The sequence below is a fragment of the Paramisgurnus dabryanus genome, chromosome 4, assembly GCF_030506205.2.
Source record: "Paramisgurnus dabryanus chromosome 4, PD_genome_1.1, whole genome shotgun sequence".
NCBI classification, from domain to species: domain Eukaryota; kingdom Metazoa; phylum Chordata; class Actinopteri; order Cypriniformes; family Cobitidae; genus Paramisgurnus; species Paramisgurnus dabryanus.
The window spans coordinates 25,070,585-25,086,603 of NC_133340.1; the positions used below are offsets into that span (position 1 = coordinate 25,070,585).

The 16,019-nt window shown below is 37.4% G+C and overlaps 1 protein-coding gene across 1 annotated transcript; it reads left to right on the forward strand.

Annotated features, from left to right (window-relative positions):
* The first annotated feature begins 3 nt into the window (after positions 1-3).
* Positions 4-13,989, forward strand: dkk2 (dickkopf WNT signaling pathway inhibitor 2). Its single transcript, XM_065295349.2, has 4 exons — positions 4-466; positions 10,560-10,710; positions 10,819-10,950; positions 13,153-13,989. Exons 1-4 carry the CDS (start codon positions 302-304, stop codon positions 13,401-13,403), a joined length of 699 nt encoding a protein of 232 aa, XP_065151421.2. The 5' UTR covers positions 4-301; the 3' UTR covers positions 13,404-13,989.
* The last annotated feature ends 2,030 nt before the right edge of the window (positions 13,990-16,019 follow it).

A 16,019-nucleotide genomic window follows, 5' to 3' on the forward strand; every position in this document is an offset into this window, starting at 1 on the left:
TACAAACACACACATGCACACACACAAGGTCTGGAAATAATCTCATCTCTTTCTCTGCGCGTATTTCTAGTCATTTTTTGGTGCACAGCATCCTGACGCCTCAAGGCTTCTCCATCTTTCTGCAAACATTTCGGTATTAATTCAAAGCGCACGTTGCGTGTTTTCCACCGATATTAAACAGTTTGATGGACACTTTAGAGGGGATTTTACACTTTTTTAAGCCTAAGTGTGGTTGTACGGCAAAGTAGGCTAGTATAAGAACCCGATACATCTTGTTTAAAAACCGCCAGCACGTGAAAGGATGCCCAGCGTTACGCGGAGTCGCTGCTGTTGGATGTTGCTGGTAATCGCAGCGGTGCGGATGGGAGACGGCACCGAGGCGCAGGGGAACGCCATCAAATCACTGGAGCCGCTGACCGCGAACCGCACCATCGAGATCCCGAGGAAAGACAACGTGCGCGCTAAGGTAAACCACACACCTCTCTATGCGCGCGCTATTTTATATTCCTGTTAAATATTCTCATGCAGCAGGTCACTTATAACCGTTATCTACGAACACTTTTCAGTCCTTTATAGCCACAATACTATTTTAAGAAAAATAATTAATAAGGGATCTTATTTAGACATTTACGCATTTGGTATGTATGTTTTCTGGGATCAAAACCATAACCTTTGCGCTGCAATGCAATGCGTAACCAGCTGAGCTGCAGGAACAGAAGCTTTTAAAAACTTTATTATTATGAGTTGAGGAGATTGGTGACTACACCGTTAAAGCTCTTGCCAGGGAACCAGACAGTGCGTTTAATGTACACACTTAAAAATACGTTTCTTTGTTAGACTGCATGGTCCATAAAGAACCTTTAACATCTATAGAATTCTGTACAAAAGGTCCATTGTAGTGAAAAGTTCAACAGACTATAAAAGATAAGAAAGAAATGGTCTTTTAAGAACGTTTCACTAAAAGGATCTTTGGGGAAGCAAGAATCAGAGGAGGATAATAGTGAAATAATTTCAATATTTAATAATATTAAGTATGACTGAACGAACTTGGCTTTATAAGATTACACTAAAATGCATTTTTTGAGGTTACGCTGAGTAGAAAAACCTGTATCCACTTTTTTATCCAAATATTTATCAGAAGCCTCTTAATGACTCTGATGAAGTACTTATTGCGCTTTCCCCCATTAAAACTTTAGATGGTTTTACTGAAATTGCAATTTATATCATGATCGCGCATGTTAAGTCCTTAAGCAATCTATTAAGTAGGCAAGAGAATCTTGAGATATTTAATATAAATTTCTCAAGGCTGAAACATTTTTATCATTTCAGATTGATGAATGATGATGCAAGCATAGTTTTCAGAAATAAACTGTAAAATTACTCTACTCAAATTTCCAAGTTAAAGCTGCTTAAGATTTACAATGAGATGCTCACCGTTCAGGCGTAACCTTTCGGACCTTAACGTGTAAATTACAGTTAACGTCATAAAAAATGCTCTGCGTTCTGGGTTTTGGTCTTGGTTATCTCTCAGAGCATCCATAAAAACGCAGCCATTGGCTTAATTTAGACCAGACATAATTTATTGGAAGATTCGATGAAAAGAAGAATGTAATGTGAGAACATTTTTCCGTTTCGCTTCCTCTTCAGAGTGGGAAGATCTCCAAGTTCCCCGCCAGACCCTCATTTAAACAATTGCTCCCAACTTCGCCATCTCCATAAATCCGGACGACGCAGCCATACATGTGGAAACCACTACAATCCAATATTAGTTAAATGTCATGCAACATTTAGCTTCTTATCCAAATGTAGATTGCTAACAACTCTGTAGATTGCTAGCAGAGCGAGCGTTGTCTCATTTCGAAGATTCCAGCTGCAGATGTTGCAGATAAGTACTTGGTTAGATCTGTTTTTGGTTAGGTAACTTTCGTTGTATCTCCGAATCAGAACTGATCCTGAGATTACATTATTAATGTAAGATAACAATGGTGGTCCTACATGTGGCTAGATTTTTCACGTTAATGCTAATTGATCTGTTCCTAATGTTTTTGAGCCAACAGTCGCACCCTAGACCACCACAAGTTCACATACATGTACAGTATAATGGTTCACAACTTGACTGTAAACAATTATTCGACTTAACTGCTAAATCACCGGAGGGACTGTAAAAAGTTCACCCGTATATTAAAATAAATTGTACTGTAAGCGAAGTGAAATTCTTTTCTTACACACCGAGGAATGCCTCTCATTTTTACATGACACCACACAGCTGTCTGAATGTTTCCTCCCAAGACCCCTAACTCTCAGGAATATGGAGGAGATTATAACACGAGCTCCCAATAAATCTCCCACACTTGCACGCTACCAAGCGCTTCAAATTAGGCAGGCAAAAGAAACGGCCACCCACATTCGCACATCCGTCCTCTAATGGAGAAGATCAAGAATAGTTTTGGAGTTTAGAAAAGCTGGCCCAAAGCCACTATTTTAGAGATGTTTGACAATCAGATGTCAGCTTTTCGCACATTGTTTTATTTACACGTACACATACAGTTAACGCATCACGTTATCGTTGATCGTTTCAGAGAAATTGAATAATTTTTCCATTTGTGGGCGTCCCAAAAGGAGGATATTGGCACCGGCAGGGTGTGTCTGCCGCGTTAACCTCGTGTATATGGAGGGGAAGAGTCTAATATTTCGAGCTGTTTCGCATCAGCATTGCAGCGTTGGGACTTTTAACTTGGTCCTCGTATTTAATTTGCCTCTGAGGTTCTGTTAACGAGAGGGGGATTGTTTGGTCTGGGTTGTAAACTGGCGAGGTTAGCCGCCCTTTCAGTTCCCTCTGAGGTTAAGTGACTGTTTAGTGATGCTAACGAGCTTAGAGGCTGAAATAAAATGGGCGAAGGTGTGGTGGCTAACCAGGCTAATTATCTTCACGTCCATTATATGAGAAAAAAGAAAGTGTAGGAGACATAACGGGATTTCTTGCCGCATTAAAGCATTCCCAGAATTCCGAGGTTGACATCTGATTAGCCATGTTTATTGAACATTGTTTCGATGCTAATTAGCATTAACCAATGCTGACTCCAAGTTATGTAATACTTACAAGATGAGCACAGATTAATGGCGCCACAATGTCGGAATTCCGAGTGGGAAACTAGCCTAGGCGGGAATTTTAATGCATGTCTGCTAAAGAATCATGATGACACTTAAGGGGTTATACACTATAAACCTAAAAGTTAACTCAACTCAAACCATTTAAGTAAACCGGTTGCATTAATTTTAAAACACATACATTTGAGTACTGTGAACTTATTGAGTCATATGCAGTTATGCACTTATATTTAAGTTCACACTACTTAAATACAAGTGCATAATTGCACATGACTCAAGTTCACAGTACTTAAATTTATGTGTTTTAAAACTTAAATTATCTAATGGAACTGGTTTACTTAAATGGTTTGAGTTAAGTTAACTGTTAGGTTTTACAGTGAATTGTGAAAATAGATTGTGGAATTGGCAAAATAAAAGTTGGCTAAAAGTCAGTGGTGGCCGGTGACTTATTTTTTTTTTAGGGCGCTCGATGCGAAGTTCGTCACAACATGTATGTAGCCCGTCATGTGTGTTGTTTGCAATTTTAAAATATGTCGAGTGATCCTATGTGCATCACGTGTTTTGTCAAAATAAATGCCTGCTGCAGAAGCGTCTAAAGGGTTTATGATAAAAGAGACGCTCACGTTTGCCAGATACTCGCATAATCTCATGAATAATCAGAGTTTAGTGTTAAAGGAGTAGTCCACTTTAAAGTTGGGGTCCATTGAATTTTTATAAATACTATGGTAAGTCAATGGGCCCCATCTATAAAGTGGACTACTCCTTTACGGGAGTGTCTTGCGTGTATTTTGTGAACGCGAGCGTCTCTTTTATCATAAAAGGTTTTTTGATAATATGAAAAAATACGTGATGCACATGGTTCACATGACGCAACAAACACATATTTTGAAAACACAAGCAACACTTATTTTGAATTTGCGCCCCTCGGATGACGAGTTGCGAGCCGCCACTGTTAAAAGTAATTTTTATCGTGTTATGGGATAAGCACATTTCCCATCGTTTTTGTGGCAGTATGAGGACGATAATGTGTATTTCTACGTTTGTTATTTTTTTGCAGTAGCACTAAAAGTTAAAATAAGATAAATATGAATAAATATGATGATAATAATAACAATAAAAAAAAATTCCTTTTATTTATACCCGAAATGTAAATGATCTTTCTAGGACGACTTTAAGGAAGCCGTCGCCTTTATTTGTGACTAATTGTTACATTTATTTTCTCCACATTTCTGTGAATTGTTACAGATACGTTGTGAGATAAACTTGAAATAGTGGAAGAGATTTCCTGTGTGATTTGATACGCACAGGGCCGTGCCCTTTGAGGGTGGATAGGGTTTGTTTATTCAGTGACATAGTTTATTTTACTCTTTAAAATCCTCTCAATTCACCAACACCATTCATGGTGTCGAGTGTCAGCTTTGCTTCGCAAGGTCAAGTTAAGCCGGGCCCTGGGGCCCAACAAGAACTTATGTGTAAGACATGGCTTTAATGTGTGAAAACTCTATTCAGATTTTCATAGTCTGTTTTGTAGACAGAATAAGATCAAATGAAGTCTTACAATTCCAATGTGGTTCAGCCCAGTTTGAGAATGAAACAGATTTTATAGTTCTTTTATTTTTATTTTATATTGTTATGTATGCATTTAAGGTAAATCGATAAAGTTTAGGAGCTTATTGAAAAACTGTATTTTTTATGCATCTGTAAAAAATTAAGTTGAATGTGAAGTGAAGAAAAATGTAAGTTTCTGCACAGTTTCTGTCAACAAACATATTGGTATTAATAATTTCCAATATGTAAATTGATGTTAGGCACAGATTTTTTTAGTCCACAAGTAAAGCAAAGGCCATACCAAATACAAAGTCATTCTAAAATTTGTCAATTTTCAAATTAACCTCTTCAACTCTGACACCCGCTGTCAGACCTGTTGTACTAACAAGATAAGACTTGAAATAGTTTTGGTATTACCTGACATAACTCCCGAATGGATTGAAAGAATGAGGGAATAGACAGATAGAGAGATGATTTCAAAGGCATGGCACGTTGGCTCAAAGTCTTCAAAGTCCAACTTTTGTTTCTAGCGAGTGCTGGCACAGGGCTTCCCTCATCGCTGTCTGTCTCTGTCGCTTATCACAGTGCCACTTATCTCATACTCGAATGCAGGAGAGGCATAAAAACACTGTGTGAGGATCAACGAGTCATATCTAAGCATTAGCTGGGCCATTAAAATCTTGGTGCGATGACCAGATTATGCGCAGACACGGTTACAGTCTGTGATAATCTAGATTGAAGGCTTTGATGTACGGGTGAATCTAAAAAAGTTTCTGACATTAAGATGATCTCACTCAGTTTTTAACCTATAAGGGAGCATTTTATTGTTTTAAAGCTCAAGCATTCTTACTGCGATCCAAAGAGGAAAAATACACAAAAAACTGTTGACACAAACTTTATAAAAAGATGGGTTCAACAGTTGGTATGAAATTTGTGATGCACCGATATAACATTTTTCCAATTATTCAGACTAGTTTCTTTCAATACCGATATTTGGTGGTTATATAAACTTGAATTATATAAATTCTGTAATTTTCTGAATTTTATTCAGTCATACAATGACCATTAATATTAAACATTAAACTAATGATTTTTTATTTTCTATACACAGAGCTCAAATTCATTGCACTTTCCCGCTTTTATCGTCCGATACCGATTACTGGCCGATATATCGGTGCATCTCTAGTTCAAATTAACCTAAACTGTCCATTTTCAGCCAACCATAGGTTACCATGTGGGAACAACTCACACTGTCAGACAAAATGGTCAAAATAAGTAGCATAGCTGTCACTAAAAAGTACACATTTGTACCTAAAGAGTTCACATTTGTACCTCAGAGGTGCATACTGGTACCAAAGAAAGCTTATTAGGACATCAAAGATACATAATAGTATTTTAAAGGTACATATTGGTACCAAATGTATATGGGTAGTTGACAAATAAATTGTTCATATGGTGTGACATAGCAAAAATTGAGAACATAGACACAACTCTCGCATGTTATTTGTAACTTTAACATTAAGATAAATATTTCTCAAGCTATTTTTATATTATTAGGGTTTTTATTTCAAAAATGTTTCTAATTCACACCATGACAACACATTTACATGTCAACTACCCATATATATCTATCTAACGGTACATATTAGGACCTTTTAAAAGGGTAGCTGGGGTCAGACTGATCTCACGGAAAGTCGTGTTACAGTCACAAAAAATGTGATTCATTTATTTTTGTCCCTATTTTCTTATCATTTGCACTTGGGGATAGGTTTAGGATCCCTTTCTGTTACATTTTTAGACATCCTAACCCAAAACCCAACTCTAGGCGAGAAAAGCAAGTAGAAACCAATACATAAAAGTACATCCTAAACCCAACCTCAAATCTAAGCCCAATCGACAATGATTTAAAAATAGGGGAAACAATGAGAAAACAATGCATAAAATGACACAAAAAAGAAAGTCTTGCCACGGACATGAAAAACTATTTGTAGAAATTGTGTGCCAGTGACATGAAAAAGACATTTGTGTTCAAGGCACGCAAAAAAGCTGAATTTCGTGCCATGGACACCAATAAATTAATACATTTTTTTGTGAATATAACAAAATTCTAATTCACACCATGACGACACATTTACATGTCAACTATCTTTATCTAATGGTACATATTAGGACCTTTTAAAAGGGCAGCTGGGGTCAGACTGATCTCACGGAAAGTCATATTATAGTCAAGAAAATTTTGATTAATTTATTTGTGTCCATGGCACAAAATTGAGCTTTTTTGTGCCTTGAACACAAATTTCTTTTTCGTGGCATTTTATGTATTGTTTTCTCATAGTTTTTTCCTATTTCCTTACCATTGTCGCTCAGGTTTGGGGTTCAAATCACTTTCTGTTACATTTTTAGACATCCTAACCCAAACCCCAACCCCAGGCGAGAATAGTTTTAAAAGCGGATGAAAAACATGTAGAAACCAATACATAAAAGTACATCCTAACCCAAATCTAACCCCTACCCAAAGCGAAAATGATTTAAAAATAGGAAAATGACACAGAAAAGAAAGTTGTGCCACGGACACGAAAAACTAATTATAGAAATTCCTGCTGAGTGTCACAAAAAAGACATTCATGCTCAAGGCACGAAAAAAGCTTTTCGTGCCATGGACACGAATTAATTAATCAAATTCTTCGTGACTATAATATGACTTGAGATCATGTTGGCGTGGGTACATATGTTGAAATTTTTTTCTAAGAGTGCAGCATTTTGGGTTAAAACAACCCAGCACAGTTTAACGGATCTAATCTGAAAATATAGCTGGGATAATTTTGTCTGGACAGGATTTGATGAGAAAAGTTTGAAAAGGCTTGTGAAAGTTTGACTTCACAAATGAAAAGTCGTTAAAAGTATTGACGAAAATGTATGAAATTACTTAACCTACTTAAGAAAAAGTCTCCATTTGATATTCTGATACAGTTGACATACTGAACAGAAGCTTTTAGGATTTTTTATGCCTTGTATTTTAGTCATTTCACAAGTTTGTATAATATATTAAAATATGAATTTTAAACAGTGACGGGCCTGTCAAGGGTGATTCCCGATATAGTTCAGTAGAATTTAATACATGCTGTAGCCCCCAACAATGATAAGTGGTATAGATGGTTGAATAAATTTTATAATCAAATTTTAAAAATCTAGTTTGTAGTTCGACTATGGCACGCTTTACTTTCCGTGTGCGCACAAAAGAAAACATACAGTTATGTATTCCATAAAAATAAAGTTATGTCACACACTTGCATGTTTTCTTGTTTTGTGGTGCATATGAGAAAGACTTAAAAATGTGGGAATTTTTTCAGCAAAGTTGATTTTAGGGTCACATCTTTGCAGAACTGTCTGTTTTACACGCTACATCATTCATCCGCAAATTTAATGTACTCTGTAACTCTCTAATGATGCAGCGAGCGAGCAGTGAATTTTAAGGTCAGTGACTTTTTAGTATTTAAAAATTTTATGGGCTTCTTTTGTTCCCAATTTCTCTTGCAAATGTATTATTGGTGGTTTGGCCCGATTTCATCATGTGTTTTCAATGTAACAAACTCCGTTACATGCAAGAAAGGAAGATTGCTTTAAGCTCCGTCGATCTACAAAGCGCAGGAATTTCTTCGAACGTTATTAGATGTTGAGATACTCTTCTTTAGTCAGGACACATGTTTTAGGTTTGACGCTCCGCTGAGGTTTGTTATGGTGATGTAAGCTCAGTAAATCTTCATTAACTGGTTGCCGTACCAGGGTTTGTAATTGATATGGCGTGTAAACATGCTTCAGATTGACCAGTATTTCCTTACAGTACATCAAGGAGAATTAAAGTCAGAATTAGGAGAATTAAATCAAAGTGTGTAGTTAAATCACTTGTAATGGACCTTGGCAGCTAGATGCAAGCCAGAGGTTTAACCAGGTTAAACCTCAAAGGTATGCTAATAAAAAATGCCAGGACAGCATTAGACAATTTGTCCGTAAAACAAAATTAGCGAAAATTGCATTACAACTAGCAGATGTAGTTTGTAGATTTGTATTCATCTTACAAAGTTGTAATAGTTGTGATTTTATATCATAACTTTTTATTTCAATTTTACAATATTCGCCTTCTCAATATTGCCTATACAATTGAAATATTTTTTAAGAGTAATTCTAGATATAAATTACTTCTCAAGGTTCTCTTTAAGAATAGGGAGGGTTGTCCAAAAAATCTAGTTCTCCTGTCTGAAGGCTTTGTTGGGTAAAACATTATCAAATGAAGTCAATTTGAAGTCGACATCTGAAATGTGACTTGTCAGTTTTCATTATTGAAGCACTGAAGACTTGATTTATGAAAACGATGGTCCATCAGTACTATCTATGGTTTGCAGAATCCTTTAAAGGCACTATTTAGTCTCTGCATGTATCCGGTGCTGTTTCAGCATCCCGTCCAGGATTTTGTGGTCGTCTTCCAGAAGTCGTATTTGTCGACCGCATACGTCATAGAGGATTATTACTATTATTACAAAAAAGCAACCGTTACATTTTAAGGTAAGAATGAAAGTACGATTGTATATCTTATGTTTTTAACTGAATGGCGTATGCGGTCAACAAATACGACTTCCGGAAGACGCACCGAAATCCTGGACAGGATGCGTCTAGGAAGAATGGCACGTATGGTCACCCTATTCTCAGTACCGTTTTTTTCCAAACATTCCCTTCATGTTCCAATATTCGGAGAAACAGATAGTCCCACGTCCAACTTATACCACTGGTCGATGCTGCCATATAAGGTTAGTCATGATACAAACATTCCCAGCATCTTCCAGACAGGATGCATCATTTAAACGTATCAGGGAAAGGTTTGATGGGAAACTTAGTTTGCATGTAATTTCATCTAGAGTTTGTAATGTCACACGAAAATACGACTGGTGACAGGTGAGATGAGTGATGGCGGTTACTGGAGATCCATAGCTGGAAAAATGAAATTCAAACATAGGATGAAATACTTTTCCATGTTTTCTGTGGTTTAAATACCAAGCATCTTGTGTCACAAGAGAGTTTTGATCTTTTGTGGAGTGAGAATTCATATACTCACCCCTACAATCGATTGTTTTTCTCTTTACTGGAACACAACATCTATTGTAAGACGTATTATAATATAAACACGCATCCCGGCCGGCAAGCAATAGCCGTCATTTCAACATCTAGGTTAACTATAGACCCGATAATATAGTCCGGCTATTTTAGACAAAATAAACATGAATTTGGTTACGTCGTTTTTTGCAGATGTATGATATTTCATCATGTAGGCAACAGTGATGACAAGGTGTTTGGTTTATTTAATTTCATTTATTTTTGGGCTATGGTTAGACGTCTACTAAACTATCACTGACAGGCCACATTTTGCCTTCTTTTACCCTAGAATTCTGGGTTGTATTTGGACAGCTATTAAATGTCTTTTAAGTGCATAATTGCTTGCTTGCTTGGATGTGCAAAATACTTAGAAACAGTTTTTAAGATTTATTTATATTTTGCTTTAGTGTGCCAATAGGATATAGCCAATCTATTTATGGCATTATTTTTTTTACATCCTCACTATACACCTTTTTTACAATGTTTAAAATTGAACAGTATCATTTCTCAGTAGGCGGGTCAGAGCATCCTGGAAATATTGCCAAAGTTCTTAGCCTTTATTTTTTTCTCTCTCTCACTTGATTATTTAAATTAAAAGCAGAGAATATATGTCAATCTAAATTATTTCCTTCTGACAAACAAATGCAGAGTATCGTATAATCATTTAATATGTTTAGTGCCGAATAGATTTGTTAAAAACAGTTTTTGTTGGAAATGGACGAGACCTCATCTGCTATATTTTCTCGTTTTCTTCTTAGGGTTACCCATGCAGTAGTGATCAAGAATGCATGGTGGGAAGTTACTGCCACAGCCCGCAACACGCCCCGTCTCGCTGCCTCACCTGCCGCAGAAGGAAGAAGCGTTGCCACAGAGACAATATGTGTTGCCCTGGCAACCACTGCAGTAACTGTACGTACTGTACTTGATAGGGGATGATATTAATTTAAATGATAAGAGATTGATTTTCCATTGCTAACTTGCTGTGAAGTTATAGAGAAATGCTACATTTTTCCTCAGATATCTGTATCCCGGTTTCCGAGAGCGTCCTGTCCTCACATAAATCGCCTTTGGATGAGAATAACAAATTTTCTATCAAAGACAAAAGCTGGAGGAGGAATGGAAAAGCTCAAGCCAAGATTTCTCTTAAAGGTGAGGAACTGCCAATATCACATTCTGCAAACAAGAACTTGTAAACAAAGGCAAGTTTTTGACAAGGTATAGATATTACTCTCTAAGAGGTTGGCGAGTGGTTAGTCTAGGATCACCAGATGCTTGGTTTGAGGGAATACTACAGATTAACTTTGTAGCTTATTCTGGCCAAGAACTGCCCAGGGGTGCGTTTCCCAAACAACGACGTAACTCGTTGCTGAACGACCATAGTACGATGCATCGTTGGAGAAACGAACTACCTTGTCACGATTGTTTCCCGAAAGCAGTAACTTTGTCGCACATTCGCCGTTTGAACGATGTTGGTTTAACAACATAGTTGATGATGTCACGTGGGAGGTGAAGTACTGATTAATCTGTGCAAATCGATTTGCATCGGAAGACTGATTTTGTTATCGTGATTTAGTTATCTATTGTTTATTTTCAAAATATTTAATTCACGCGCAAGTTCCCACTTACGTCACTCCTCCCAGGGATTCCCCAGGGTCTTAAAGCTCGGAGTGCTGCGCACATGCGCAGTTTTCAAATGCAGCGCTTTCATTCTGTTTACAAATGTAAAGGCGTAAAATAAAATTGTAATATATTTAGAATGATGGTTATAGACTGTACTACATGTTTTTTGCTTATTTTGTTCAAAAGCATGATCAACGTAAGTCTACATATGATAATAACAAGGAACGATGCTTCTAACGACAGGCTCCAAGTTAGCGATGCAGTTTGCGAATGTTCATTTGAACGATGGTTTTGGGAAACACCAAATCGTTGAACGAAGGTAGTAACGATGGAACTTACGATGTTCGTTGGCTAACAATGCATTTGGTAAACGCACCCCAGTTAGGTGGGAAATGGCCTTATGATTGACATGTGGAATGACCAACCACTGTTCTTGATTTTGTTTTTCGATAAGTGAATATGATATTAAACTAAAGACAACATTCCAGCATTTTGAAAAAAAACAGAAAATTGTGAAATGTGTTTAGTCAAATATTATAGATCAAAAATGTCAAAAGTACTGTAAATTCTTATAATTTCACATATATTCCACAAATTAAATGCACAATAATGTTTCATGGATATCTCATATACTTGCTACTGAGAGTGCCAAAAAAAAAAACATCTTAAAAGATTTGATTCCTCCAGAGAGCAGATCTCATTCACAGTCATTTATCAAGTTTGTTTGCGATGAGTTAATTTGCTGAATTTTCTGGATGTGGTTATTCATGTCAGATGGATGGCAGCCCACAAATTTGCCTGTAATTACACGCAGCTCGTATATCTGGTAGATTTAACCGCAGTGGGAGGCCAGGAGCAATGAAGTGCAATGCATTGCTGTTCCTGCACCGTATATTCTCTTACTTTAATGGCATGGTCACACTTGTGCATAAATGAAACAACAGAATTTGAAGCATTTGTAGCACCCTTAAAGCTGATATTAAGTATAATATATATAAATTTTTCTGTAGTTTATAAAGGACAGGCCAATTGGTAGATACAGTACAGGCCGATATCAGTACTAGTATATGATTATAAGATTTTGAGAATAAAGTCAAGGTTTTGCGAATGATCTCGTATCAGGCCTTTTACAAGGAGAACATCAAATAAAAGCAATGAAATGAAAAGTATTCTCAGTGAAAAATACTGAGAAACCCACAAAGCTATTTTTTGTGATGACTGGCAGCCCGTAATTTAACCACATATGAGATTGCAATCCAATGGAAGCTGGTGTCCGTCTTCATCACAGACAATAATAATCAGGAAGACCATACAGGAAACTGTGGTTTTGTCACAGGAAACCCACTTTCTGTGTTAAAAAAACCTTGGCAGGAGAATTTTTCATGCGCAGGTTTTACAAAAAAAGAAAAACTTGCTTACGTTACATACACACAGTATAATAAATAGCTGATACACGAATTTACCCTTTAGGGAATAAAATAAACTCTCAGTCAAGCATATCAAGTTCACTTCAAATGGGCCGAAAATATCAGGGAATAATTTGCTCCAGCAAGGGGTCCAAACAGGCCTTGCAAATGATTACAGGAAAATCAGTGTGTGCAGAAAATGTGTTTTGTAAGTATGCTAAAATGATGTGAAACTTACACTGCCATTATTTTCTCAGTAATGAGGCTATATGTACCACCTCTGCATTGGTTATATTGTATTGACATTTCACCTTCAACCCTGAAGGTCACGAGGGCGACCCTTGTCTGCGATCTTCCGACTGCTCCGAGGGCCACTGTTGCGCTCGTCACTTCTGGACGAAAATCTGCAAGCCGGTGCTACGTCAAGGCGAAGTGTGCACGAAACAACGCAAGAAGGGTTCGCACGGCCTGGAGATCTTCCAACGCTGCGACTGTGCAAAGGGCCTCGCCTGCAAGGTGTGGAAGGACGCCACTTCCTTCTCTAAATCCAGGCTGCACGTCTGCCAGAGGATCTGAGACAGGAGGGCCCTGCTAACAAGCCGCACCTTGGGGCCCCGCATCCCGCTGGGCACGGAGCGGGCGGTGGCTCCTTTTTTCCAGGACTGACTCGGCTAAGAGTGAACGCAGGTGCCAGTATGGGGTCAGTTTAGAATCGGTACGAACTGACGAATACTTGCGTGGACAATATTATTTGATGCACGTTTCACTGTAGCGAGGTAAATTGATGTACAAGCCATATTTATCACTGATCACTTCGGTACAAGCTCTGAATTTATTTCATTCTGTACATTCAACCTAATAGGGGGAATGAGTTTTTTGCATGTGATGTTTGGATCCAGGCAAATCCAGGCAAAAGTCTCATCATCTAATTTTGAGATTTGGCGCATCAAAGTTGGATATCTTTCATTGATTTCAATCTTTATCATGACCTTACCCATTCAAAATAAAGATATCAAGGTTATATTTCACAGGTTTGTAAATCACAAAATAACTTTAGCTGGGTTTTTACAGGCATGTTGGTATAAATCTTCTGGATCCAGCTCTGTTTTGGCACATTTAGTGGCTGGTTGAAACGGATTGTGGACTCAACATTGGAGTGAATTCACCCTAGGGGTTGAACCAACTAGTCGACTAGTCGACTAGTCGACCTTAATGCAATGTCGTGACGCTTTAAGCCTGAGGTCGACTAGTCGCGTTGATCACACAGACAGTGGACTAAACGCTACTACAGCTAGTCATCTATTTCTTTCCAAGATCTTTTTGTGTGAAGTGATAAAATCCCTCACACTCAGTTTTTCATAACTTGCCTGTTTGTACTTAATAAACCAATAAAAAACATTTGGCGCGAGGTCACTGTATTTGGTTTCGCACGCTCACAAGGTTTGCGAAAAGTAAATGCTAGAGGCTATTTTTAAAAATAAATTAATAATAGATAAATTCCTTTATTCGAATAGTAAATAAAATACAGCAATAAAATAATTAAAATTAAAGTCTCTCCTGGTTGTGTTCCAAATTATTAACATTATGTCTTTTAGGCTAACAGTAAAGTGCAGAGTAAGATTTGTTTCTGTAAATCCTCAGACATTATTTTTACCACTTAATTAAGTTTTGCTTTGTAGAAAGCATTTCTTTTAAATGAATTTCGTTTTGTATAAATTGTATCTTAATTTTAATACATGTTTCATCAACCAATTGCATGTATTTAATAAATAAAAAGCAAATATAGCAGAGAATATAATAACCGGTCCGTGCATGAAGGCGCCGGCACGGCGCGTTCACTTGCATTGCATTGTTAACTAGAACGCACCTCATCATAAATGAATAAAACGTAGGTCTATATGCCTCATACATTTGCATTAAATATATTTGCTGTATTTCTAGAGCAGACAAGGGCTTTCAGACCTGCCTTAGCCGGTGTGTCTTTTACGCATTCTGAAGGTGCCAGTTTTATCGTGTTGCAGTCTATTAGGCAACTTTTCGCATAAGATGGGTTTAGATTTGGAAATACATGACATCTACATTTCAGTGGTAACAGATAAGGTGATGATGATCATCCTCTGTCTTTATTATTGTTAGCAGCACTACCTCAAACTAAAGCGCAGTCTCTTCGGAGCTGTCATTTTTTTAAATGAGCCGCGGCAATTTTCAAATGAGCTTCACAAACGACCTTGTACCTAAACTATTTCGAAACTAAGCAGCCATTTGTCCTCCGATTCAGCGCCGCGTTTGTGGGACTCATGTTCCGCGCTGTAGGGGATTTAAAAAAGTGTGTTTGTTTGTGAGCCGGAGGCAGAGCGCAGAGAGATGCGACAGAGTTGCGAAATTGCAGGCGCGGCTCGAAATGGCTGTTATTTCAAACAGCGTAGCATATTTTAAACCAGCTAATGAGGCTCGGTGGCCGGTCAAGAAAATTTTTAGTTTTCGCCATCCCTAGTTAACATTAAGTTGCAACATAGGAGCTGTATAATTTTAGCATTGTTATGCCGACATGCATCGATTAAAAAATGCTCTAAAACTGGACTAAGTGTTGCATTGTTACGTTAAGTTGCAACATATGAGCTGTATAATTTTTTTAATTTAAGTTGCAACATAAGCTGTATAATCAGCATCTGTATTAATGTTCTGCTAATAAATTGTGGCATGTTGCAAAGCAGTCCCATCTCTTGTGTTTTGTATGATTGACATCAACGACTAGTCGACGTTGACTCGACTTTGATGTCATAACAGTCGACTTTAAATAATTTGAAGTCGTTCAACCCCTAATTCACCCAGCCGTCTATTTTATTGAAGTTCCTTAAAAAGGCTGTCATTTGGTTTCATTTTTAGTAACACATTGTAGTTTTTCATTTAAAATATAACCACTACTTGTTACGGGGAAAAAAATGCAAATTGCAAATTGTATGGAGTTTTTATTATCCCAGACATGTGCAATTGGAGAAGGAAGCAAAAAGGTTGGCTTTTCAATTTAGTGGTGAAATTGTTATTGGCCATCAAGATAGGATTAACCAAATACATATTTCTAGATTCAACAAGGGACGCGTTAAGAGGAACACTTCATGTAATGGGTTTTACAGCCAGTATATAAAGTTATCTTTGTACTAGCTGCGTGTTGCCAGGGGAAATAATGGTGTA

Excerpts from the sequence above, each read along its gene's own strand:
- dkk2 (XM_065295349.2), top strand. The coding sequence starts at position 302 with ATGCCCAGCGTTACGCGGAGTCGCTGCTGTTGGATGTTGCTGGTAATC. Across the intron at positions 467-10,559 it reads AAGACAACGTGCGCGCTAAG|GGTTACCCATGCAGTAGTGA; the intron begins GTAAACCACACA and ends TTTTCTTCTTAG. Across the intron at positions 10,951-13,152 it reads AGCCAAGATTTCTCTTAAAG|GTCACGAGGGCGACCCTTGT; the intron begins GTGAGGAACTGC and ends TCAACCCTGAAG.